Source organism: Drosophila teissieri, chromosome 3R, assembly GCF_016746235.2.
Source record: "Drosophila teissieri strain GT53w chromosome 3R, Prin_Dtei_1.1, whole genome shotgun sequence".
Classification (NCBI taxonomy): domain Eukaryota; kingdom Metazoa; phylum Arthropoda; class Insecta; order Diptera; family Drosophilidae; genus Drosophila; species Drosophila teissieri.
In genome coordinates, this window is record NC_053032.1 from 15,067,124 (window position 1) to 15,094,890 (window position 27,767).

At 46.7% G+C, this 27,767-nt stretch overlaps 1 protein-coding gene across 2 annotated transcripts; it reads left to right on the forward strand.

The window, feature by feature from the left end:
* Positions 1 to 27,767, forward strand: LOC122620794 (single-minded homolog 1). 2 transcript variants are annotated; one of them, XM_043798420.1, is made up of 8 exons: positions 1 to 273; positions 11,758 to 11,948; positions 18,774 to 18,898; positions 23,094 to 23,183; positions 24,419 to 24,923; positions 24,998 to 25,821; positions 25,921 to 26,664; positions 26,972 to 27,767. In XM_043798420.1, exons 1-8 carry the CDS (start codon positions 218 to 220, stop codon positions 27,512 to 27,514), a joined length of 3,078 nt encoding a protein of 1,025 aa, XP_043654355.1. In that variant the 5' UTR covers positions 1 to 217; the 3' UTR covers positions 27,515 to 27,767. The 2 variants fall into 2 exon arrangements, with proteins under 2 accessions (XP_043654355.1, XP_043654356.1); XM_043798421.1 differs by lacking the exon at positions 26,972 to 27,767 and having other exon boundaries at positions 24,998 to 25,830; positions 25,921 to 26,843.

The following is a 27,767-nucleotide window of genomic DNA, read 5'->3' on the forward strand; positions in this document are numbered from 1 at the left end:
GTGTACCCAGAGCAAGCCAAATCAATAAATAAAAACCAATTACAAAAAAAACCAAGAAAAAAGCGAAATTTTGAAAGCCACGACGAGGAAACGAGGAAACAACAACCTGTACGACAGACAAGCCAGAAGGCAGCAGAAGACGACGAAAAATTGATACGAAAAATAATAAGAGTTAAAATCATTCACGACGGCGACCATAACGAACTCCGCCCTAGCAATGAGCCAGCTGGGCACCGTCTACGCCACCAAGCGAAGGCGACGCAACGGCAAGAGGTGAGTCCGTGCCCCATGCCCCATGCCCCAGTTCAATCCCAGAACCAGAACCAATACCGATCCGAATCCCAAGATACAGATACTCACTCGTACAGATACAGATTCAGATATAAATGCACAGCGGGAGGCGGAATGTTTGTGAGGCGGGTTGTTGGGTGCTCTGTTATTACTGAAAGATTTCAATCAATGCGATTGGCTGCACTTGCCACTTACCAGCTTGCCACCTTGTGGCGCCACCCGCTGACGATCCATCAATCTCCGCGGCTACTGGTCTTGACTCTTGAATCCCCCGCATTCGATTATTAATGATCCGCTGGCCACTTTGTTGACAAATCGCCATCGCCATCGCCATTGACTTTTGACTTGGCCTTTGGATGAAATGAAGGGCGGTGAATTCCCCTTGGTCGAGCGAAAGATTCAAATTGATTTGCATTATGCATGTCGGGGCAGGTTACCGTGAAATTACAGTAGCCAAACAGTTGATGGAGATGATGATGAACGGTCATGCTGATGATGATGATGACGGCGGCCCCTCCGGCTGTTCGCTGGGGGAGATCGGAATCTGCCTGTCCCAAGGTGCACATAATTTCTGATAATTTTGTGTACTTAGCTGCTGCAGCCGCACAAAGCATAATGTTTTCAATATAAATATATGAGAACTCACGCATTATCATGAGCAGCGCTGCTAAATATGCAGAAGGCGAGGAGCGGCAACTGCAGCCCGGCCCCGCCCACTGGCCAAGTGCAGACCACCGATCGCTAATGTTGCGACCCCCATAATCAAGATCCACTGATCAGCTTGAGCGCCTTGGTCTTGAACGGGCGAAGAACGCGGAGCTCAGGTCCGCATCGATTATCTTGGGCTTTTCCCAAAGCGAAGAACCAGGATCTATTTAGGATAAGCACGCAGCTAATAGATGGATTGGTTATCCAGCTTATCTGATATAGCGTTTAATATGCGTCTATTTAGTTATAGTCGGATTAGTACGCCATTTAATAACAGTACAGTCCAATTTCAAAAATTAGGTTTCGGGCATAAAAGCTTAAAAATAATATTTCGTTGTTTTGCTTTATAAAACTTTACCGGTTTCCATGGTTTTTTATAACTTTTATGAAACAAAAATGGTTAAAGCGTTTCGAAGATTTCAATATACATATACGCAAAATAACTATTATGTGTGTTCGGGTCTTTTTGATAGTAATAACTTTGATATGTTATTATGATAGTATTAGCTATGTATTTCCTCATATTTCTCTTATTTACCAACTTAAACTGAAACATTTGTTTGTTCAATACGTAGTGTTTGGCACAGTAAGTTCCTTGTGTGCAATTTAATTCCCCTTCTCCCCAAATTTCGTTCTTATTAAAGTTCCTGGCTACTCCGTAAAACTTCAACTTAATACGTTTCACCATCGACAGGCAGTCGCGTAATTCGCTGTTCTTGCTAGTCTGATAAAGAACAAAAAGCGAAAAAAACAAAAACAATTACGCTTTACTGCAGTTGGCAAAAGAAAAAAAACATCAGGGCCTTCGAGGTGCCACCCCGTGGACCTGGCTGTGGACCTGGCTGTGGGCCTGGCTCGAAGCTGACACCGACTCTGACTCGCTCGACTGACGCAAAATTGTCACCTTGCCTCTCCCTGCTGCAATGCACACCTGCAATTATTCGAGTGGCAGGTCGAGGGCCTCACTCTTTTAGGGTTTTGCGCCGAGCGTTGCATTGCCCCTCGATCATAGTTTTTATTTTTTAATGTTTTTAATGAACTGATCAAAATGTGCTCGCCTTAGCTTCAAGCCGCTCCGTTTTTTACTGCACTTTAATTGAGCTCCCAAGGGCTGGGAAGCAGCTGCCCTTCGATATGCGCTCCTCACCCCTAGACACAAATATTACGCATACGCCGCATGGGTATTTGCGTACAACATTTGGCCAAGTTTGCACTTTGCGTGCAGCTATTTTATTAGGAACTTATCTATTCAATTAAATTTCAGCACTGAAAAGTTTATGCCAAAGTTTATGTTCCAAAATAAAAATGTTTGTGTGTAATGTTGTTTATTTTACCAGTGATAAAGTATCATTTCAATATGTATTCATAACAATGATTTCCTCCTTTCATATTTATACCTGCTGCTTTTCCATCGACCTTAATATGTGCCCTGCAATTTTTTATCTGGATGATCTAGGAATTCGCGGTATTTTACTTTCCTTCCGTTCCTGCTTTACCCCAAATGAAACGAATTCAGTGCACAGTTTAATTGGAAGCCATTGCATCCGTTTCTGAGAGTTGTTGGCCATTACCACAAGTATTTAAAGTTGTGAGCTGCCCCTAACCCCTAAAACGGTGGAATCACGTTGCCCCTCGCTGTTGGGGGTTCCACTTGTTGGTTGTTATGGATATATCAGTCCTGCTTTTGCTTTATTGATTATCAGCTAGTTGTTTATGCTCTCTATGTGAGCTTATTGTTGTTCTGGCTGCAGCTATGTACAAGGGTGTGTGGGGGTATCCTCGTTATTGATTGCTGCAGCTGGCATATCCTTTGAAATGCTCCTTTAAGCTGCAGTTGTGGTGCGATGGTAATTAGCCAAGTTGCAGTTGCGATTGTTGGTCCGGGTGTTGCAGCGGTTTAAAGTTCAAGCACTCGCTTTGTATGCAGTTTGATTGAGTTGCAAAACTGGTCGGTTTGAAACTTGTTGGGTAGAAGAAATTGCCTTTCGAGCTCAAAGGATGTCCAGGGCTTATAAAGTTTCTATTCCATGCAGAAAATTACGATATGTTCATAAGCATATATCTATTGACTCAGCACAAATTTGGATTTCCCATTAACTGTGGCTTTTTTTCTGTTCTCTTTACCTTTGACTGAAGTTAATTATTTTTGTAGTGTAACTGAACCTTCAGCCCAGCCAAACACAGTTTCCCACTCCGTTGGCAGCAAATTGAATTTGTGAAAATTTTGATGAATTACACTTCGCAGAGTCTACGGAATGTTTCATTCCCACATGCCAGGAGATCGCTGAGTGGAAAACCGCAGTCCACTGCGACATATGTTTTGGCCGCATCAGTCGGAGCACGGCTTTTGAGGGTCCCTATCCGACGACCATATGGCCAGGACCTCTTGCTCGTAGGGCGCATGCATTTGGAAGTCGCAACTCAATTTAATGTTGGTCAAACGGGCTGACCAGCCGGCGGGCGATGAATGGGTGGGTGGGGGAGACACCACATGGCTCACGGTGGTGGGTTGCTCATTAGTTGCGCCTGCGCCCTCCTCACCAAACCCGGTTCACATGGGGTTAAAAGTATCTCGGCTTAAAAGACCGGCCGACTGGCGCGTTATTCTATTTAGTTAATTACAATGGAATGGGGGTGTCGGAGATCGGCAGATACATGTTACGTGTATGTGGGTTGAATGACATATGCCGGGGGATATCCTTAGAAACTACTTTCAAAGTTCCTTGCCTGAATTCAAAAAAGAACTCACCGATTCATTTAAAACCAAAACCTTGCCTTTTAATGCACGATTTTCCATTGGGGACGCCGTGGCTAAAATGGCTTTAAATGCTTTTGCTACCGTCTTTGGTTAACCGTTTTCCACTGCCGCTGCAGTTCGCTTCAGTTGCTTGCCGGCGATTATCCGTCTGCCAGTGTGTGTGCCTAAGTATCTAAGTATCTAGGTGTATATGGGTATCCAAGTATCAAGGTATCCATATCTGTAGTATTCGTAGCTCTCCTACTCGCCGGGTGCCTAGTGTCCGTGTGTTAGTAATTAACACCATTGCGTAATGCAGCGTATCGAAGCCTAAATAGTGCTGCTCCATATGCCAAACTGGGCGGCAGTGGGCCACAGATTTGGCCAGGAGAAAGGGGTACGCCGATATCAGCCATTAAGCGAGTGCGAGTGTCTCTTTCTGTCTCAATATCCCCTGCTGTCTGCTGTCTCATTTGGGACAGCTACTTTGTTGCCATTTCTTGGGCTGGGTATCAGTCATGTTGGAAGGTGTTGAAGCGCTTACGGCCTTACAAGCGATTTAGTTGGTCTAAAACCATCGATTTGTCGGACTTTCTGTCTGGCCAGCGGATCAGGATCGCCGTGTTGGGATCGCCTTAGTGTCAGTGAACTGAGAAAATGTTTGGAAGCGATGTGTTAGTCCACCATCCCACTATTCCACTATCCCATCCACTAATCCATAATACCCGGCTGACCACCTGCATTTGGCCAACCCCGAGCCTAGCCCAGGTTAGTCAGCGAAAGCAAAACAAAAGAATTTTGTATTAACCCAAAGCGTTCCATTAAAATCCACCACCGAAGTGGTGCGGCCGGCAGTAAAAGTTCCAAAAGCAGCAGCAGCAGGAGGAATAGGACTAGCACCAGGAACAGGACCACAACCAGGACGCACTGTTGCCTTCTGCATATTTTTGTAGGTTTTGTGTTTTTCTGCTTTTTCGAGTGTGCGCTGAAGTGGAGCGCCCAAGGGGCTGGCCAGGAGCAGCGGGCTTGGGCGGGGTGTCCTTTCGGCTTGCAGTCGGCGAGGAGGTGGTATCTGGCCCAGGCAGGTGATACTTTTAGTTACCTTTTCCCCTCCCAGGACCCTGGCCCAAAAGGGATCGTTTAACTCTGGCAGTGAGCTTACAAAAGGCTCTTTATTGCAGAGAATGGGGGCTGAACGGAGTTTCACGAAAATGTTGGCTTTATTCAGCTGCTTGAACAAATCAAATTATCATTGATGAAACTAAACCGTTAATTTCTTATTATTACGTTGGATTCGTTGATAAAACGAACTATTAAATGTATTGTTTATATTCCATGTATACTTGATGTTTTTGTTATTCAAAAAGTTACGAGTTGTTCTTGTAACGCGTTATTGTGTCTCATATTAATGTATTTAATGGATATTTTGCTTTATTTACTAAAATAGTTAATTATATATCATTTTAAGAGATATTACTTGTGATAAGTAAAATTAGAATAAAATGTGTCGCCTAATTAAAAGGTTCGAAATGTATTATTTGATTGCCTAAGAAGACCGAAATCAGATACAAAATTTAATAATTATTCGGCGTCGCCGGGTGATAAATGATTAAGGCCAAAATGCCAAATGCGCATCATTAGCGCACAGTAGCCCCTTTTCACCACTCTTGGCCCAATCCTGCGCCCCACTAAATCCAAAGGCCGCGCCCACCGCAGCAGGCTGGGCGGAGGGTGGAGGGTGGGACCCGCCCCTTCGTCTTCGCCCCCTTCTTCTTGTTCTTCTCTCGCTCCCGCTCCTTCTTCCTGTTCCTAATTCGCCCACAACCACTCCTCTTCCCTTCCACCATCCCTGGGCGCCTTCCTTTTTGGCGTTCGCAGCTGTCAAAAGGTTTTCAAAGTTGCCTTTGCCCGGCGCTTTGATGTCGCCCCCGAGTGATTGTGTGTGTGTGTGTGTGTATCTGTATATTAGCTACACAAATGTATGTGTGTGTATATGTCAGTAGTAGATACATTTTTTCCCAAAAGCCCACATGGCCTGGCTTTGGAGCTCCTTTTAGTGAGAGACCAAAAGAGATTCCGCTGCGCGAATCGCAAAAATGTTTAATCGATAAAATAAATGAGTTGCCTTTGCCACAGTTTAGCCTCTGTTGTTCTCGTTGTTGTTCCTGTTGTTGGTACTGTTGTTGCTACTGCTGTTCCTGTAGTTTGAGCTCCCCCGGCTGGCACAGTTGACGTTATTCTTGTGCGGAACTTTTGCCGCCCCATGGAACATCTACAACTAAAAGTATACTGAAAGCAAGGAATCGAGCTTGACACAGGGGTAATCATAAAACTAAAAACGGCCGCACACTCACACTGTCCGTCGCTATAACCGTAGTTTTATGTACTCACTGCAAGAATGTATCTGGTAGATACAAATTGCTTTTGCCCCGGTAGATCATAAACTGGAAACCGAACAGCAGCGAAACTTTGGCGATGGGAAAACTGTCGCTTTGGCCCATAGATCAAACGCGATTGTCGGCCTCTCCAAAGCCATCGATAACATTTATCACTTCATTAAGCGAACGGAACGAACATTCCTCCGCCTCTGTTTGTACAATTAATATGCAAATGAGCCCCGAGGGCCTCGGAGGAGTACGAGGAGGGGGAGGGAGGAGATGTACTGCTTGTGGCATCTTAATGTGGCATCAACGCATTCGAAATATGCAAATAATGCGTTTAACAACTTAATTCGGTTCACAATCCATTCAAGAAGTGTTTCGCCCCTCTGACGATTAGCGCGGGCCGTGAACCTGAGCCTGCGACCGATTCTTCCGAGATTCTCAGTCGCAGCCTTCGTCCAGATGCACTGGGAAGAAATGAGACTACTAGCACAAAAGATGTGTAAATTAAGGCTACAGCGTAAAGCTGCAACATAGGTGCTCGAAAAGTAGTAGTTCATTGAAATCTATCATATCTAATACTATAAACAACATGTTTTTTTAAAGTTTTCTATATACAAATTCAAAATGTGAATGGTGCTGTATTTAATTAATTAAATGATAAATAAACCAATTGAACATTCTTGCAATTCGTTTATAATCATCAGCGAATGAATGATATGTTTGGATGAATTTCCTTTGCTTCAATTTTTAGTAAGCTTATTCAAAACAAATATTATTTTATTTTACTGTGTAATACTCTTCTGACTTGGTCTCCACCAAATCCGATCCACTTTTTCTCCTCTTTTCGCCGCCTTGTTATCTTGACAGAGTTGCGCGATCGTTTTGTAGTCGCTTTTGGTTTCAGCTACTGCCTCTCGATTCACTTTTTTCGCATTCGGGTTGACAAAATTAATGAGTTGGCCAAGCTGTGAAGCTCCCCTCGCTCCCTGAGTACGTGTGCTCCTCGTTAATTTTAACAGCTTTGGGATGCTGAGCCTCGAAATTTATGCGTGAATTTGGCGCAGATCCATTAAGTGGTCCATAGATTAGGAGGCTCCCTTTGTGGCCAGATTCTGCTGGCTGTTGGGGCTAAGTGACTGGACCAAAGTTGCAGCACGGTAGCAGAGCAGCAGAGTAGCATGTTCCCCAGTTGACAGCTTCCCTAAATGGCGCTTAAATTCGAGCCCCGCTCCTATAGGCCCCTCTTTGTTTTGACATTTTTATATGCAGAAATGTAAATTCAATTAATTGTGACATTTTCACGGAATACCACTGTGACAGGTCAGATATGTCTGGCATTTTTAAAGTCTGGATGTAGATACATTCGCTATCAACAAGTGGGTGGTGTATGGTGTTCAAGAGTATGCAAAATCAATTTAGTTGCAGTAAAAGTAAGCTGTGATGACCCACAATACGCTGGTGTTGTTTAGAGTTTTTCGGTTGTGGACACGCTACTTGGCGTTTTTATAGGTGCCGAAAGGGTTGCCGCCAATTTTGTGGCAAGGGGGCACATCTATCAGGTGCAGTGGCGGCACGCAGCTCTCGACCAACACGCATAGGCCAAAGTCAAAAGAGCTACCAACTGATGAATGAATGAATGAGTGTCTGGTCTGGTCTGGCCTGGTCTGGTCTGCGTGAGTATATGAGTGTGCCAGTTGCTAACGGTTTGCTGCGATTTTGGCGCCAAATTGAGCGTGTTATGATCAACAACAACAGCAGCGGCAGCAAAAGCCACCTGAACACGCTGCGTATGCGTAATGCCTTGCATGCAAGCCGGGTAGCCGAGGTAGCCAACCGAAGGCGTAGACAGCTGAGCTGGATGCCGTGAACTCACGTGCCCCCCAAAGGATTGCGTGTCATTTGTTTATAAACATATCACAAAGGCACGAGGAAGCGGCACTTTTGAAGCGGGGGTGCCGGCTGAACTCTGCCGTATGCAAATCCAAGCCAGGGGTCGAGGGTCGTCGTGGGGATTGAGCAACAATCGACACTTGCAAATGGGAACATATTTGGAAGGAAAGTTTTCGGTTACTTGCCAAATTTTGCAGATTACAACTTTTTGTCCTTTTACACACGCAAAAGAACTTCTTACTATTTGCAAGTTGATTTAGTTCGGTTTAATTCCGTTTTCCCCATATGCTTTTGCATTATAGAACGAATGCAAAGTGAAATGCATCTGTTATTTACTTTAATAAGGAGTAACTAGGTCATCTCAAGAAGAACATCCTATGACCAAGTTGAAAAGCTGCTTCGAATTAACAGATCATTTAGGCACTATAGTTAATTATTCAGATCACTTGTTTTAGTTATCATATAGATTCATGTCACGATTCTATCATCTCTACATCAATAAAATACTTTACTTTTTGGTTTGAAATAATAGTTTTATAAACACCGCTGTCCTTTAATTAGTTTCTGCGACTAAGCCTAATAAATTTACTCTAAGCTTGCCAATGTATCTACCGCGCTGGACAACAGTGGGTGTGGTGCGTCGGGATTTAGGGCTTATATCGTATCTGTGAGATCTCCGGACTTTGCTTTGGCGTGCTGTGGGCGAGACGACAGCCTTGGACCTGGCAATTTGTGTCAACCCAATCGAGAGACACATATACACATATACCACCCCGGTTCGCAATCCCTTGGCTCCTCCCTCCGATCCGGCAAACGAAACCCCAATCCCAAAAGTCGTCCGCATTGTAATTTCTTTAAAAGCAATTCATTTCATAATGGGAAAAGGAAAGAAGAAATATGAAGAAGAATGCCGAATGGGTGGCAAATGGCGAAAATAATACATGGGGAAAAATGTATAGAAAGGACGAGGACGAGAACGACGATGTCGACAAAGCTGAAGGAGAATAAAAATGGCTTTTCGGGGCTGAAAGTTCGCAAGGAACGTGGAGCACATAGACACACACACACACACAGACACACACACTTCTGCAGATATCCTTTGTTGGCTAGGATTGCTCTCTAAACTCTCTCTGTGTTTCTCCTGCTTGACGTTTTTATGGCTCCCAGACAAAAGGTTGAGCCACCTTTTACCTATCCTCCGCCGCCGCCGCCGAAAGTTCTTTACTTTTTGGAAAGTTGTTTATGGAATTAATTTTATTTCCAGTACTTGCCGTCCCACCTCTGATCCTTTGCCGTTGCCGTTGCTGTTGCTGTTGCCGTTGCCGTCGCCTTTGCCCTTGCCATTTGGCTTCCTTTTCATTCCCTCGCCATATATAGATAATAAGAAAATTATACATTTTATGCCGCGCAAACCGAGAGCAAGAGGGCCACAAAAAAATAATACACCGCATTGCCCCCAATTTGGCAGGGGCCTCAATTTGGCCCGGCTTGGAAATTATTTCTATGTCGATTCCCTTTGCTAATTCGCAGCCTTGACTGGCGTCCTCCAGTGCATTCCGATGCGTCTAACGGTTTCGTTCATCAATATAATCATGCCGCCGAAGTCCAGCTATAAAGCTATAAGTTCGCTCGTTTATCCTTTTTCGCCCAGACACTGATCATTTTCAAATTTCTTCGTAATTGGCCATTTCATTCAATGCGGTCCTTCGATTTGTATTGATTTGATGAGAGGTCTTGTGGCTCAAAGACCCCCACATTTAGCGTCGATTTGCGTAGCCACTGGAATCCTTGTGGGTCTCTGCTGGAATTCTTATCTTCTATCTGCGATCTCTTTATCCTTTGCTGCCGGGCGACAAGTTGGCATTCCTTCTCCTGCAGGACGACACCTTGGTGGCACGATAATAGGATTGGGATTGGGACGGCTTCGTTATCAGCAGTGGGGATTATCCGGCCGGCGACAATTTGAGGCAACATGTCGTCGTCCAGTTTTGTGACACCAAACGGACATGCCACTGACAATTACCCGGGAACCTGCTGCTGCAGCAAAAAAATGTACAGGACGAGGTCCGTCAGCCAATTAACTTAACGCGACAATATCCTGCAACAGTCCACGTCCTTTTTTCCGCCACCCGTGTGTGTATGTGTGTGTGTGTGTGTGTGTGTGTGTGTGCAGTCGAGCAAAAAGTTTTCCAAATAAAAACAGCACACACAAAAACTCAAACGGCAAACAAAGCATCTAAAAAATTTCAAACAGTGACAAAAAAGCCACGCGGAGGGAAAAGGGTTGGAACGGCCATGAAGGGGGTCGTCTCATAAATTACAACAATAATTATATTTAATTACCGCAATTACCCATGTAATAATGTCAATGGAAATGATGAAATGAAATGATGAGACAAAAAATGATTAAAAAAAGAACACAGCCCAACACAAAGTGGAGCCAGATGCAGGTAACTCCGAGAACGTAGCTTGTAAAGACAATCCGGCATAACTGTCCCACTTATCCGCTTACGGGCAGAGATAATGATGAATTAGCGGCAAAGCTCTTGAATCCCAGTCCAACCACCAGCTTATCCAGATTGCCACCACTCAAGCCCCATTCACCATTCACGATTCACGATTCCTGATTCCCCATTTCCCATATTCCATGCCCCGTGTCCCATCATAAACGGATTTTGCGTTTATGAGTTGTGCGGCTCCAATTCCGCACAACCCCATGATAAAATATCACATACTGCATTTGGCTTTACAATGCTACTTTTGACTCGACTGCGGGTTGTGTTGGGTTGGGGTTTGCCTGGGTCCTCGAACATTTTATGACATTTAATTGGAGTGGTTTCAGATTGCGGTCCGACTTCTGATTTGTTTGTGCCTGTACCTGGGCATATTCCCGTTTATGATTCGATTCATGGAAACTGTTAGAGGTGGAGCCAGGTAATGGGCCCGATTAACTTTCTTGAATCGCAATCGGAGCATGGGATTTAAAATGTGGAAATTTAATAAGTTAATTCATAGGAAGAATTCGATCGATTAGTTTAATTATGTTTAATATACATAGGCATCAATTTAGGAAAGATGGGCGGTTCGCTCTAGAGTGAGTTATTTTTTTGAAAATTGTACTTGAAGTTATCTAAGAAATCTTTTAGCCAAAAGTTCGCGGAGTAAAATTAAAAATGTTTATAATTACTTATATAAGTTTACTTCTATTTATTTTCTTAGACTGTGCATTCATTCACGGTACAATTTATAAATAATAGTAGAGTCAATAGCACGATTTCTCGCATTAACAGTAAATGCGATTTAAAAGTGAAATGTGCTGGTCATTAAAGGTATCCTTATCACGCATTGCAGAAACCAAAAAGGGAATCGATTGCGCAACTCACCCACTCCTTTTGGATCTACGAGTACTAATCAGAGAACCAAGTGGGCATAGCTAATCGAACCCACCCACCCCTGATTGAGTGTCTGTTTTATGGTCGTAATCCTCGAGGGCCGTTGACCATCTGGGGGAGGATAGTGAGGTCCATTGTGCGACTGTTATTAGGTAGTTTCGGGTAACTGATAAGTGCAATTAATAATTTTGACCTTTCCAAGTTCACGCCACCGTCGTCGCCAGCTGACGCAGTCGAGGCCTCATACGCTCTATATTTGGTTCTATTTAGGGAGCCACTTTCCATTTATGCATGAAAATTGTTTTGAATTTCCCTTTCACTCACTTCTCGCTTCCAATTTTCATTTCACCCCCAGCCTGAAGCCGCCGCCCAAGGATGGCGTCACAAAGAGCAATCCATCAAAGCGGCATCGGGAGCGCCTCAACGCCGAGCTGGATCTCCTGGCCTCGCTGCTGCCCTTCGAGCAGAACATCTTGAGCAAACTGGATCGACTGAGCATTCTAAGGCTGTCCGTTAGTTATTTAAGAACCAAAAGTTATTTTCAAGGTGAGTGCTAACTGCGAGTCCGCTGTATGCATAGAGTACGGGTATTTGGGGAAAACGCCCTCTCAACATATGTACATACGGCGCGTAACGATTTCGGCCTATTAAATCGATTATGCCCGCTCTGAGGAACTCCCCGTTCTGTTGGGTTCGGTTGGTCAGACTGCGGCCCAGACCCATACCCAGACCCAGACCCCAAGCAACATGACTCATAAATGATTCAAAACTAATTTCAACGCCGCGCCAGGAGGTCCTCTCCTCCCGAAAAGCGAAAAGGACCAACCAACCAACCGCCAAAGCGACCGACAGACAGACAAACACACGCACGTGTTGTTGACGGATTAAAGAACAGGAAGGAAGCCGCCAGCAGCGTGGGGCGGTCTAGAGCAAAGCGACTATTGGAAAGCACGCGGAAAATTGGGAAAATTTTGGATCTTAAAATCATAGTACAAAGGTGTGCCAGAAATAAATTTTCCCCTGATTGGTTCTAATCTAATGAATTTTACCTGGGACTTTTGATCTATTTCACATATAAGTATAACTCCGCCATATAAGTCCTGCAATATCTTTTTAGCTTTCTGATGGTTTTTAGTTATCTAGTTTTCAAAATGACTACAAGTTCATGGTTAATTTTATGCCAGTTCTTAAATAATTAGGCAGCATAACTTATTTTCCCCAGTGCATTGGATAATGTCCGCAGCTTTGTCAGTCGGGAGCAGAATTGGGAAAGCCAGGAGCTGGAGGAACTGGCATATGTATCTACTTCTCTCAGGGGTGCTTTAGACTTACTTGACCTAGGGGTAGTTGACCAGTTGAGGGGGGGAGAGGGACTCCGAGGGGTCAACATATTTGTATAATTTAAATTAATTAAAACAAATGCAATAAACTCTCGGGCCTTGATGGCTTGATTAACGATTCGCCCGTCCGAGTTCGTTGGCATTTCGCGTTTCTTTTAATGACCAACACAAAAAAATGAAAATAACGAAAATATTTAATTGCTTCATTCGCTTTCATTTGCGATAAATGTGGCGGGGAGTTGGGCATACTCATTGTACATATGTATGTGTGGCACGACAGCTATAATGTGTTTTCAGTGCAGAAATAAAGCGCCTCTGAGGCCGAAACACAGATCCTGCCCCATCTAACTTAAGCCCACGTGGCAAAATCGAAGAGTGACCGGGAAAAGGTAGCAGAAGTTTAGTAAATATTTTGACAATTAGCGGTCAAGCGTAGTTCAGCGTTAATTGCACTGGCAAACTGTTGGCTTAGAGGACATGTACACGGAGAAAAAGGAGCAACCGTCGGCCACGTGCCGCATTGTGCATTGTGAAAAGTCAATATAAACATTAGTTTCCTTTGCCGGCGGTGGCATCCCCCGAAAGGACTCTTTCGGGGAACCTCGCAGGACACTCCAAGTTGTAGCTACAACGACAACGACAACGACAACGGCAACGACGACGGGTTAATGGACCAGAACCGTCGCGGCGTGTGCCCCGGTGAGTGGAGTGGAGTGGAGTTGGAGTAGATCCTGCCCCCGACCCTTGTTTGTTATCCTGCGAGGGGTTGTGACAACTCACACAACACGGCGCGAGGTCAACGCTTTGTTTTCATTTCGGTTTCGTTTGCTCGCCCAGATAGATGTTCCCGGATATTATCGGGATCATTTAATTTACAATTAGTGTTTGTTTGCCATCGAACCCTCAAACCTGGGAACGGGAACGGGAATCGGTTTAGGTTTATGGGCATCCGAATGCGACGTGTGCCGCTCATGGATTACCAGCGGAAGCACTCAAGTCGATTAAAATTGATTAGATGGCAGCTGGGTGGGGGATGGAGGATGCTGTCTTGGCCATGTATTCGCCAGACAATGTATATATGTAGCAGTATATGTATATAAGTATATAAGTGTTGGATCCCATCTGCAGTTGCTTGACCCTGACTTGCGCAAAAAACGTTTGCTACCCGAACTTTTGCTACCGAAAACAATAAGGAAAGCGAGACGGCGAAAGCAAACTGGAAATGTTCTCTATGCGGGAGGAAAAGAAGCGGAATTTTGTTTCTGCATTTGTTGTACTATTTTTCGGGAACCACGCCCCTTCAGCGCGACCGCCCCACTCCCGATGAGTTAGTCTCTTCCCTTATTTTCCTTGTTGCCGTATTTTCGTGCTTTTCTGTGCGCTTTTTCCTCCATCTCTGGGTTCGGTTTTGGCCGCAAACTAAATAATTAAAGCGCGCTGCTAATGGGCCATTGTCTTGGCCCGAATCCGATAGGGGGTGGGATGGAACTAGTGGGGGGTAACTGTCCATAATTGCCAGGGCCACCTTTCGGCTTCTGGCCATAATTGTTAAGACTCGCAATTTCTTCATTTTTAATGCCCGGTGCTCGGTGTTAAGACTGCTGTCTCTGGGTTCGACGTCTGCCTAATTGATGAGTTGCGTAATTGGGTGGCAAGGGGAGATGTTGAAACAATTGCTGAAGCACTATTAGTTGTTATGACCCTTTTGATATTGATAGTTTCTGTTTTAACGATTATTATTCATTCTATTCCATTTTCTGCGCCTAGCACGCCAAGCTTTAAGCGCAGTTTTCCCCTGTCGAAAGCGAACCCCCGCCTGGCGAACTAATGCCATTAAAATGGTAGTAAAAAGCGGCCCGTAAGTAAATTGAGTTCCCAAGAAACGCCGCCAAGTGCTCTGCTATCCCATTTGAGCAGCTACTTCAAAGATTTGGTAACTTGAGATGGGAACGCATTTACATTTGCATTGCCGTTTCGCCAAGCCAGCTAGTTCCCACACACGATTAGTAGAGCACTGAGAAAAATGATAGCTTAAAGTTTAATATCCGAAAAATACAGTTCATATTTTACAATACAAAATGGCTACTGACTTCAGCCAATCGTAATAGGTGGATAAAAGGGGTTTTTGGAAAAATTGGGACTTATAAATTAGATTTCATCTTGAAGTATCTGTATCCCACATTTCTTTGCATAGATCTGCTGGCAAATCATGTCGCCATTAGTTATGACTTGGCCTTCGGCGCTCTTTTAACTGGTTCTCGGGGGTTCGTGGGAAGCGGCAGAGCTGTGGAAACCTGCTGGGCATATTGTGAATGAATCTGCATCGCGGGCATGGCACCTGCAACATGGGACAACTGAGCTGGGAGGCATACGAGTCACCCACCGATTATTGGCCACGACAAGGTCACTTGGTCAGCCCGTCTGGGTATTTTCGCCCCATTTCTCCTGCAGCAAGGCATTTATGTTATTATCAAAATTGCCTACAGGCAGCTGCTCCCAATTGGCTTAAAAAGTCTGCTTGGTGCATGAGCGCATGCGGGGGGATGAGGCCAAGGCTCAGTTCTTAACCTATAAACATAGTGAAGCCAGTTCCAGCGGCATTTGGCCAATTTTTCGTACATTGTAACATGACTTTCGTGCGTTGCTCCAGTTAAGGCCCATCCAGCCCCCTTAACCCTCTGCCGCCGACTGGGCTCAAAACCAGACAATGAATGGGTCGCAGGCGGACATGCAATCAGTCAGGCGATGGCGATAGTGATGGTGATGGTGATGGCGATGGTGATGGCGATGCACTTGCCTACCAGCTCCGTGTAGGTGTTGTTTCTGTTGGCTTCGACTTGGCTGGTGCGCTTGTTTGTACTCTAAGGCGTCGCATTGTCACGCCGGCCAATACTCAGCTGTTTCCATATACCCCACACTAGTGGAGCTTAAACTGGTATAGTGTATACCCATAGTATATATGCACTGCTCGGGGGACAACATTGCGTGACTTACGTAGGTCGACACCCCCGCTAGTCGTTCCTCCTTTCCATCGGGTTAAAAGATACGCCGTCTAAAGGCCTAGTTCAATTTAAAGTCCAGCCAACGATGTAGCTACTTTAAAATGGCTCTTTCTGTGATTGCGTACGCACGTTCCTCAACACATGAACCCTCAACAGCCGAAATTGATTTTTCTACGAAATTTAAATTCCTTGCAGTGAGCTGGGTTTTACCAGGCCTAATGAAAGTTATTCTTTAAATTTCTTATAACAAGAACATTATATACGAGCGTATTCTTAAAACTGTGTATGAATGGGATTTCTAAACACTTTTAAGATAGCTATTTAGGCATTAAACGATGAACTTATATTTTATCAGTCACTTATGTATGTTATGTTCTCTTGTCTACACTTAATCATAGATTACAATATGGATTGCAATGTGTTTGGAAAAGCAGCTCATTTTTCCTATAATTCCTATAATAAACCCTTGAAATAAAATGTGTCTATTATTTCCATCCATACATCCTTATGGTAATCTATCCTGGCGAAGCAGACAGCTTATTTATCGGTTCATATTTAATATTCCCCCCACCAAACGGAATTTCCCACACCCGCTGAACCTGCAAACTAACGCCTTGTATCGAGCCAACTATCCCCACCCACCCGTTAACCTTTTACCTTTGACCCAAAACGGCGGTGGGGTGCATCCAAAAAGCGCTGTCACTCCGGACAGCTGCCAATGGTTGCTGGTGGTGCCGCTGCGATGCTCTGGGTGGATGGCTATGGATACCTAGGGATATACATATGTATGTACTACCAACACCGTGGCTGTCAGTTTTCCAATCAAATCCGCTGATGAGTTTGACATTTCCATGACATATTTGCTTCTGTCGGCACGGAAAATGTTTGCCAAAATGTCAGAAAATTTAAACTTTATTTATTATTCTGCGCCAAGCCGTGCCACCAGCTCCGGACACGCCCAGTTCCATATCCATAACCAGCTCCAGCTCCATCTCCCGCTCCAGCCTAAGCATAACTGACGCCACCTTTGGAAGAGCGGAGGAAAAGCGAGGAAATGTCCGAGAGTTGGAGGTGCCGTCCCGTCCCGTCAGTGCAACGTCATTATTGCGAGAATCTTTCGGGTCTTCTTCTCCTTCGCTCGCTGCGCACGCTTTTCCTCTGCCATTTCCCAACTTGTTTTCACATTGGTCTTTCTCTCTGTCTGGCTTTTCTCTTTGGCCATTTGGGTGGGGTTTTCCAACGCCGCCATTTTTATGTGTGTACATCATCGAGCGGTGCGGAGAGTTTGTGACCTGCATGCCCCACCCTGATAGCCGAGATTTTGCGCTTTTCCGGTCGTTCGCAGCCCAAGATTTTCATCCACCGCCGACGGCTCTCGGTGGATGGTCGTCCGTTTGTTTAACGACTCTAGGAGGGTGGGTCCTTCGAAAGATGGAATGGAAGCGCCGGCTCAGAGAAAATGGGGAAAACAGCTGCAGAAAATGCGGAGAATGCGGAGAATTTGTCGTAAATTTGGTTTATACGCCATGTAATAATAGTACAATGTAAGTGCAATAAAGGGCGCCATGACAGATTTTGTAACCCGAAACACCGGACGGAAAAGTGAGCCAAAGCTAACCCAACCCAAATCTCCCCAACCGCCTGGCAGAAATTAATTAAATGAGTTTATGCACGTACAAAAAAATTAAAATATTCCACCAGAAATCATAAAAAGCAGCGACAAGCTACGAAATGAATGTAAACTGAGCCTAATTAAATTATGAATAATTACGACCACGTCCTAGGCCAAGTGGCTGTAAAGGATCACGCCAGGATTACACGCACATGATGCAATTTGTTTGGGCCACATTAGGCGAAGGAGGGAGGGGCCTCTATTTGTTTTATCGCACTCTCGCTAAAATGAACAATCTTGCTCCTCAGTGGACGAGGAAGTGGAAGTGGGAGCGGGAGCGAGTCACTTTTGTTAATTTGATAAAAAGGTCAGAAAGGCCGAGATTAAAGTCAGGCGACAAGCAGGTCCAGTTTGCGGTCAGCCTGGTCAGCTTGGTCAGCCTGGTCAGCCTGGCCAGGAAAAGGTGGTTGGGAGTGAGCTGGGAGTGGAGTGGGTTTTGGAATGCTAACCTGCTAATTGAAATTGAAGCCGAACTCCAAGAGTTTTCCCCTGCTTAGGGGTTGCACATGGGGGAAAGTTCGGGAGAAATTTTCCTCGAGGCTTGCCATGCGTAAATGAACTTTGCCTTTGTTTTTATTTAAGCCGCTGTTTTATTTCGCTTCAACATTTTTTATTTCACCCATTTGCGTTGATAAAAATCATAATTTATGACATCAGCTGGCGCGGCATAAGTTTTGGCCAGGACAACACTCTTAGCCTAACCACCCTCTTCCCGAAATGAACTCCTCGCCCGAAACCATTTTACTAATATTGTGAAAATATATGAAGTTTCATTTCTTTTATCGTTTATCGCACATAAATCAATTTTTGTGACAAATTTATTATAAAAACCCGCTCGGCTCCCACAAAATAAAACTCCGCCGCCAAGAAATAAATAAACAAAACTAATGGATGGGGGAAAATAAAATGAAATTTTCCTAGGCAAAATGGCGACCTAGTCGTCGGTCCTGGGGTTGAATAGCTCAAGGATTCAACGGGGTGGGGGTACGAAGGGGGGCGAAAGTTCTCATAAAATATTACAATGACACCATAAACAATTTTTAGTACTCCGCCATAGCCGTAAATATTTATTGTACGAGAATTTTCGGGGAGCTGAGACAGGCACACATAGCCATCACTGTATATATCTATGATATATTGGGTTTTTATGAAGTTACTATGGTTATGCCAGCCCGTCTCCACCTCGTCCTCGAGGAAGGTGGCTTTGTAAAACAATTGAGTGGCTTATTTATGGCCAGGCAATTTCCTCGAATTTATTCAGTCTTTTAAGTGAATATCAAATATTTATGGTTAATAAAATAGCCAAGAATGCTGACGTGTGTAAAATGTACATTTCTCTCTACTTCTCCACTTGCAGTTGTTATGCATAAGGATAAGGAGGATAACGGAGTCCTGCCCCACATACACGCACATGAAGGCTACAGGACACGAGAACTGGGCGCCTTCGAGCACGGCCTGTTGGATGGTGATATGTTCCTCCAGGTGAGTCCCGAGTCCCGAGTCCAGCTGAAAGAACCCCTCCCTGCCCCATCAATTCCTCTCAATCGCCGCGATTTGTCTTCATCAGTGTGTTGCTTGATGGCTTCATTGGCCAGGATACGTGGTGTGTTTTGCTGACTGCGTGGATGGGGGTAAAGGGGAATAATCAATCAGCGTCTTGTTAGCCGAGAGAGTTTCCATTGATAAATACTGGGCACGCAATCGACTGGCGGTGGTGAAGGTCTGGGAAAGTCCACTTCCACTTCCGCACTAATATTCTGTCATTTGTAATTGTCTGCAATTAATAAGTTCTGGAATTGATTAACCTAATTGAAAATTGGGTTGCTCTAGCCGCGATAGCAGATCAATTTCTGGACACGATAGTTGCTCAAATTATATGAAATATTTATGAATGAAAACCAAACTATATAGGTATGTCTTAAATCCAACTGAAATTATTTGCATGAAGCATTCAATCAACTCAGCTTTAGCCAATTCAATAAATTGATGTGAGACCTAGTATGCATACACAATACGAATAATTCTTGATTTACGATTTCAGTACAATTAATTAGTAGTTATCATGTTGAAGTGCAACAGCTGCACCGAAGTGGAGCACACATAAAAAATTATGCATTTCAAGTTTATGTGCCAAAATACTCCAATTAAATTGTCGCACAGCACACTCCCCCCCGCTTGCCGCTGCACTCCACAGTCGCCGCCTTGGGGCAGTTGCATGTTTTTGCTGAATTAAAAGTGCATGTGTGCCTCAGTGTGTATAGTATTTGTTTGTTGCACTGTCCGAGGCGCCAACATATGCACTTGTCACAGTCATGACAGTTTAATTTAATGCGCACATAGCTCACCGGGCATTGGAGCAGGCGGCCACCGGGCGAGTGGTGCTGCCACAGCTGACACTGCCCCCTGACCCCCATAGCACCACTCCAGCACTCCACCACTCCACCGCTCCAGCACTGCACCACCCATCACTCCGCCCAGACAGACACACGCAATTGTGCAACATGCACTTGCAGCGGCAACAACCTCCTTTTTTTATCGCACATGCCGCTTTTTTCGGCTGCACTCCACACACACAATCCAATGTCAAAGTCCGCCAAAGTAACCACCCGCCCGAGTGCGCGGTATGCACCATATACATACATATATGTATGCGGCACAAGTGGGGCAATGCACGTTGCAGTTTCGTGTTAGGCTGCATTACGTATACGCAGGGTGGCCCGCGAGTGAGTGGCGAATTTGAATGCAAGCCAAAAAAAAGCACTCGACTGCACCACCCTTTTCCCGGCTGCAGCTAATTGTCGAGCTCAAAACTGCACAATTGTGCATTTCCGTGCATATTTTTAGTCTGTCTCACAACGAAAGAGTCCTTTTGGCCAAAAAGGGGGCCGTCGCCGTGAGGTGTGCATATTTAGTTTTAATACCTCGGGTATTTGTTACCTGTTGCCCGCGCGGTTTTACTTTTTGCTGCAGCTGTTGCTGTTGCTGTTGCTATTGCTGTTGCTGTTGCTGTTCCTGTTTATTATGGGTCACATATTATCATTAGAAAATGGCATTTTGTCACGCAGCTCAGTTGAGGGCCAACACACACACATACTGGCGCAACATTTAATTGTCTTCCGTTTTCACTGAAAGTAAAACACTTTCAACACTTTGCTTGCCAACATGATACGAACTGAACTTTCCATGCTACAGGGTTTAGTGGCAGATCCGCCGAAGATATTAACTGGCGGGGCACTTGGTACTTGGTGATGGACTGACTCTGCCGCTGGGGGTGGGCTTTATTAAGCAATTATCTAGACAAGCTTGGGCAAATTGGCCATTGGCCAAACTAGAAAGGCTCCTCCCCGCTGAAAACAACCCCGCCCCTCAACAGTCTTCCTGCATCTGGCTAGGAAATGATAAAATAATCGCTGCCAACTTATCAAATCTCACAACAGAAATGCCAGATTTGCCCACACACACACATGCCCATATGCCCATATGCCCATATGCCCACATGCCCCTCACAGCCTCTACACCCCGGATGCCCCACTATAAAGACGGGCGGGTATTATTAAAATCGCATTAGAAGACGCCGCAGACGAGCTTGTCTAAATTGTAGCTGCGGGAGCGACAGAGAGGCCTCGATGTGCCGCCAGGTGGGAAAGGGATGGGGCGCAGAAACAATTAGACTGTGGGGAGAAATCTTTCTTGGCGTATAAAAAGGTAAAATGCCGCAAGAAATGAAAAGAGCACAGCGCAATCAAAATGGTTAAGAAAAAGAAACGAACCACCAGCTAACAGGACTTTAAACAACATTCTTGATACCCTTTAGAAGAGTAGACTCTATAATTTGTATTTAATAAAAAGCACTATCTAGGCTACTTTTTAAAAGAGCTCACATAGAACCCTTAACCCAGCGAAAAGCTAAATAACTGGAGCTGGGAATTTGGAAAGAAGTGAAACCAATTTTTCGCACTGCTCCCAGTTTATTCCACCCACTTGGTATCTCTACATGCAAATAGAGTATTCGCAAACTAAGTAACCTCGCTGAATATCTGACCATGTCTCTCCGCTCGCTGGCTACCGTTGGAGATCTTTATGACGATTATTGATGCCCGACCAGTCCGCGTGGCCTGATGACAATCCATGCACCATGCAGCATCTATATGCAGCATGTGAATGCCATGGCAGCACCACATCCTTGCGGGCTGTTGATGCGTTTTAAATGATGACGCCACTTAGCATTTATGTCGGCTAATGCCAACTCTCGCAAGGAGTGGCTTAGTTGCCCGCTGTTTGGCCCCATCTCCGACCAGATTCAAGATTCCCGATCCCAGTTCCCAGATCCCTCGGCTCCCCTGTGCTCAATCCTGCGACCTGCTGCTGCTGCTGCTGCTGCTGCTCTGTAATTAGCAGCAATCGCGCACATTTTTCTCCGACTCAAAATGGGGGGACTGCTTCCTTTCGATGCACTCGTATGCAGCTCGATATGGTGGCTGCAAATTGATATTTAAATACGCCCGTATTAATTACGCGCAGTATTTGTTGTGTGTGCGGTGTTGTTTCTTGCAGTTTTTTCAGTTCGGTTATATTAATTACGACCGCACCGCCACGGAGGCACTAATGGAGCATTGGCAAATTTGTCTTTCCGAGCGGCCAGCGTTTCAGTTCAGTTCAGCGCAGAGCAGCTCAGTTTCAGTTTCAGTTTTCCTTCTCATTTTCACTTCACACGTCGCTCGGTCGGATTGGGCCGGCTAAATAACGGTTAGGTTAGTTCCAGTCAAGATCGGATCCAGTCGAGAATCGCATGCGTCGCCGCCATTAGCAGTCCATAAAACCCGACTTTAAAATGCAATCAAAAACAATAATGCGCCAAATAATAAACAAAACAATGAAGCGTCGTACCAAAAACTTTTGCATGATTTTTCTGCTGCTTTTTACTTCACATTTCATTTTCTTGTTAGCAGCGCCCAGTCTTTGGAGGCGCATATCCGAATAGATAATGACAATGGCTCATCTGGGGATTTCGAGGGGAGGGAACTGGAATGGAAACCTGCAATTACACCAAAATCCACCGCCCTTCCCTCTTCCCCCTTTCCTCTTCACTCACCCCTGTCTCACTCTCTCTCTCGCTCGGTTCAGTTGAAACTCATTGATTTAATTGCAAGCCATTTCCTGGTGGTGTTTGATGTGGAACTCCAGATCCGACTGGGATCGGCTCGGATGAAATAAGCCGCTTAGGCACTGATTACACTTTGGCCGCTATTGTGGCTCCTAAGCGCCGCCATCGTGGCTCCCATTCAAGCAGCTCCTGATGTGGTCAAAACAGAGTTCATTCCAAGGGGCGCCACCGGTGCAGGTCAATGGAAGAACGCAGAGAATAATATCGTAACTCTAAGCATTGCTGTCCTAAAACTCAAGGAGTTTTTTTCAGTGCATCGAAATGCCTGCGTCTGCCTCGATCAATAACATTTCATTCACCAAATATGACGAGCCGTGGCAGCTACTGTAATTACACCTTTGCCAACCCATCACATATCATCTCCAAGATTCATTCATCTAGCTATTGATACTCGGATCTATCCACTTGTCTGAGTAGCACACCGAAAATCGACCAAAAAAGAAACATATATTTAATTCATAGTTTTGATTTAATTTTGACCCGTCGACCATTTCTCTTTGAATTTCTTTGCAGGCCCTAAATGGATTTCTAATGATACTGACATGCGAAGGCGAAGTCTTCTTTGCCACGCACAGCATCGAGAGCTATTTGGGTTTTCATCAGGTAAGTGCCACCAGCCAGCAGCCACCAGCTACCAGCCCCTGGCCCCTCAGACTATCCGCTCTCATTCGCCCCGTTTTTTGATTGATTTTAATTGCCGACGGTTTTCATACAAACCCCTGTCCGTCTGTTTTTTGGGTCAATCTCCGAATTGCGGAAGCGGTTCGAGAAAGGAAAACACTTTGGCCCAGAATCGCCGGGGGACATAAATAGAAATTATTACCCAAATCTAATAGTAAAGTTTCATATTGGCCCTTGTAAAACGCATCGGTTTAATGGGATATTTCACCTGAACATATTATGATTCTCTTAAAATAAAAGCAGAAAATGAAAATATTTACAGGTTCAAGTAAAAAGATAAATTGAACGACAGGAGTTAGGCATCCATCCTGATTGTCGTATTCTCTGACCCAAATCCAAGGCCTCAACTGGGGCTTTTGGTCCTCGGCCAAGTTGTCTGCGCTGGCCAAGCTCAGAGGGTACGGGGACCTGAATCGATTCGCGGAACCGACAGATCGTAAATTAAAATCAGATTGCGCAATCGCTGGGGATCTCCCCTTGAATCTCCCAGCCGCAGCAGCAGCAGCAGCCGCAGCCGCAGCTGCAGTAGCGGGGCGTGGCCAGATTGATTCCGATGCGGGCACTGCGATTGCGATTTGAATTCGGGCTCCTTCGGCAGCATGTTTGGGGTACACCTTCATTGTAGTTTTTTGCCTACTTTATTGTCGAATGGAAATTGAAATTGTAGTTAGCATCCGCCCGAGTTTGTTTTCTCTTTTCTCTCCTTTATGTAGTTTTTTTTTTATTTTTTTTTTCAAATTTAGTTGTAAATGTGTAAAGCGGCACTTGCCACGCCCCGTTTGGCAGCTCAATTAAAAGCGTAGCCCGGCTTAACGTTCGAGAAAATCAGTTGGGTTTGTTTGCTTTTCTGGTGTGCGCAGAAAAAAGGCAGCAGAATGGTAGGGACGGGGAGGGACGAGGACGGGGGGAATCCCTTGTAGCCCCCGTCAGGCGAATCTTCCTGCTCCTGGCGCGTGCAGAATTTATGTCTCAATTTGTGGCCAACATGGGGCGCATTTTCAATTTGCGCGCATTTTGATTTATACGCCCCGAAAACCCCGGGCGAATAAGAGAGCGCCTGAGAAGCGGCGTGAGAGTGAGAGCAGTATGAATAAGAATCCCCAGGTGACTGACCCCTGACCAATATATCAATATAACAATATATCAATACTCCACAGTCGGACATCGTCCACCAGTCGGTGTACGAACTGGTGCACTCGGAGGACCGCGAGGAGCTGCAGCGCCAGCTGCTGTGGAACAGTTTCCTGCCCGCCGACATGTCCAGCATGCAGCTGGCGGAGACCCTGGCGCCGGACAAGGCGCTGTACCTGGAGCGCAGCTTCACCGTCCGCTTCCGCTGCCTGCTGGACAACACGAGCGGCTTCCTGCGCCTGGACATCCGCGGCCGCATCAAGGTGCTGCATGGCCAGAACCGCAAGACGGAGGAGCCGCCGCTCGCCCTCTTCGCCTACTGCACACCTTTCGGGCCGCCCAGCCTGCTGGAAATCCCGCACAAGGAGAACATGTTCAAGTCCAAGCACAAGCTGGACTTCTCCCTGGTATCGATGGACCAGCGCGGCAAGCACATCCTGGGCTACGCGGACGCCGAGCTGGTCAACATGGGTGGCTACGACCTGGTGCACTACGATGACCTGGCCTACGTGGCCAGCGCCCATCAGGAGCGTAAGTTCACTATTCTGCATTAAGATTTGAATACAAGAAACTCAACTAAAGTTTTGTTTTCCGATGTTCTTTAGTTCTGAAGACGGGCGCCTCGGGCATGATCGCCTACCGTTACCAAAAGAAGGATGGCGAGTGGCAGTGGCTGCAGACGAGCTCTCGCCTGGTCTACAAGAACTCCAAGCCGGACTTTGTGATCTGTACGCACCGCCAGCTGATGGACGAGGAGGGCCACGATCTGTTGGGCAAGCGCACCATGGACTTCAAGGTCAGCTACCTGGACACGGGACTGGCGTCCACCTACTTCTCCGAGGCGGACCAGCTGGTAGTGCCGCCGAGCACCTCTCCCACGTCCCACGCCCTGCCGCCGCCGGTGACGCCAACGCGTCCAAATCGCCGCTACAAGACGCAGCTGCGCGACTTCCTCTCCACTTGCCGCAGCAAACGCAAGCTGCAGCAGCAGCAGAACCAGCCGCAGACGCAGCAAACCTCGCCTCTCGGTGGCCAGGTGGGGTCCCCTGCTCCGGCTGTGGCCGTGGAGTACTTGCCCGATCCGGCAGCTGCGGTGGCCGCTGCCTACTCCAACCTGAATCCCATGTACACAACCTCGCCGTATGCCAGTGCCGCGGACAATCTCTACATGGGCAGCTCCATGCCGGCCAACGCCTTCTACCCAGTCAGCGAGAACCTCTTCCATCAGTACCGGCTGCAGGGCGCCGTCGGTGGCTACTACACGGATTATCCGCACTCCGGCGCTCCAGCCTCAGCGTACGTGGCTAATGGATTCCTCTCTTACGACGGATACGCCATAGCCTCCAAAGCGGACGAGAAGTGGCAAGAGACTGGAAAGTACTACAGTGGCTACAGCAGCGGCTATGGAAGTCCCACCTCTACGCCACAGGTAAGAAAAGTCAGTGGCATTGCTATAACCATGAAATACCTTTAACTTTGTGTCAAAGAACGGAATTCTAACCATTAATATTGCGATATTTTCTTACAGCAAATTCCCCTTAAGACGCCGAAGTCTTCACCCCAGGTGATGGAGGTGATATCATGCTCCTCGGACGGACCATCACCCGTGGGCGGCGCCACGCCCAACGGAGTCGGAAGCGTAACGCCCAAAGTAGAGTTGGCCGCAACCACGGCGGCAGCCGCAGTGGGTCAGGATCCCTACGAGCGTCAAACGGTGCTGATGTGGGGCACCACGCACTCGAGTGGGGTGCCGCTAAATAGCCTTCATGGTGGACGAAGTGGAGCGGGAAACCCTGGGTCCCCACAGCGATCCACTCCTCTGGCCAACGGATTGGGCTATGCAAGCGCCAATAATAACAACAACGATCATGAACCTGCAACGGCCGCCAAGTGGAACGGGACGAAGGAGCTGCCGGGCAAGTCGGGCAGTGCCAGTACGCCGGAGAGCTACCAGATGCAGCACGATGACTCTGGCCTATACTCCGCTTCCTCGCACACAACCTCTCCGCAGCAGCAGCAGCAACAGCAGCAGCAACAACAGCAGCAGCAGCTTCAGCAATCCCAGCGAGGAGTTGGTTCCAATGTTAGCGCTCCTAGCAGCTCACTCACCAGCACGGGCACAGATCAGCAGGCGGTGCACCCATCCAGTTGCCACCAACAGCAGCAACAGCAGCAGCAGCAACAACACCATCACGCCCACCCGCATCCGCACTCGCATCATCACCACCATCATCACCACCACCATGAGACGGCGCATCAGCACAGCAGCGAGGTATGGACGCCCGCCTCCTACACGCAGTACTCGCAGTACTTCACGTACCATCATCCGCATTCGCATCCGCACCCGCACCATCCGTCGGCTGGCGGCGGTGGCCATGTTCCGGCCCAGTCGCACCACCTGCACCACGGCCACCGCTAGAAGACGAATAGATTGCACCAGTAATGACGCACTCGCACTCTATGTACTCACCCACAACCACTCACCTTCTTCTGATACCAATAGAAACCAATAGAAACCCACTTCAGTGCACCCAAGTGTGCTCTCTCGCCTGACTACTAACCATAACGATCCTCCCTAGATCATTCTCACCACCCATCATCAGCAACAGTCGCAGCAGCAGCAGCAATCGCTCGCTGGCTACCCGCTGCACCACCAGCTGGTGGGAGTAGGATCAGGATCACCACCGCCGCCGCCGCCAGTCGCATTGTCCCGCTCGCCCACCGCCTTGCCAGCGGTCAGCAGCTTGCTGAATGGATCGGCTTCAGCAGGAGGAGCATCGGATGTTCCGTACCAGCAATTGGCCATTGTGTCCGCTCCACTGGTGATCTGCGCCGAGGAGGTGGGTGGAGGCGTCAGCAGCATCGGTCGCAAGTCATCCAAGCAGCAACAGTCCCTGCAGCACCTGCAGCAGCAACAGTCGCTGCAACAGCAGCAGCATGCTATTTACCAGCAGCAACACCACCACTCGCAGCACCATCCGCATCATCAGCTGCTCTATCCGGCGAACATTACGGCGCACACCGCGCTCGCCTATGCCCCGCCCACCGCCGGGGGCACGTACGCCGACGGCAGTCCGCTGCTCTCGTTCTCCGAGGTGACCAACACGCTACTGAACCAGTGAGTAATGCAGGTGCAGGGAGCAAGCGAGGAATAGAGGAATCGAGGAAGCAAGGAAGGGAACCGTTCAACAGTTTTGCCAAAATGTGGACTATGACTATCGTATCTTCCATAATCTGAACCAGCTACGAATGCATATAGCCAGCGCACGCCATTCGTCCACCCACTCCTTGGTTGATTCTCAGAAAACTGCAGCAGCCGCAGCAGAAATAATTTCTATTTATTTTACTGTGATAATTTATAGATACATTGTATTG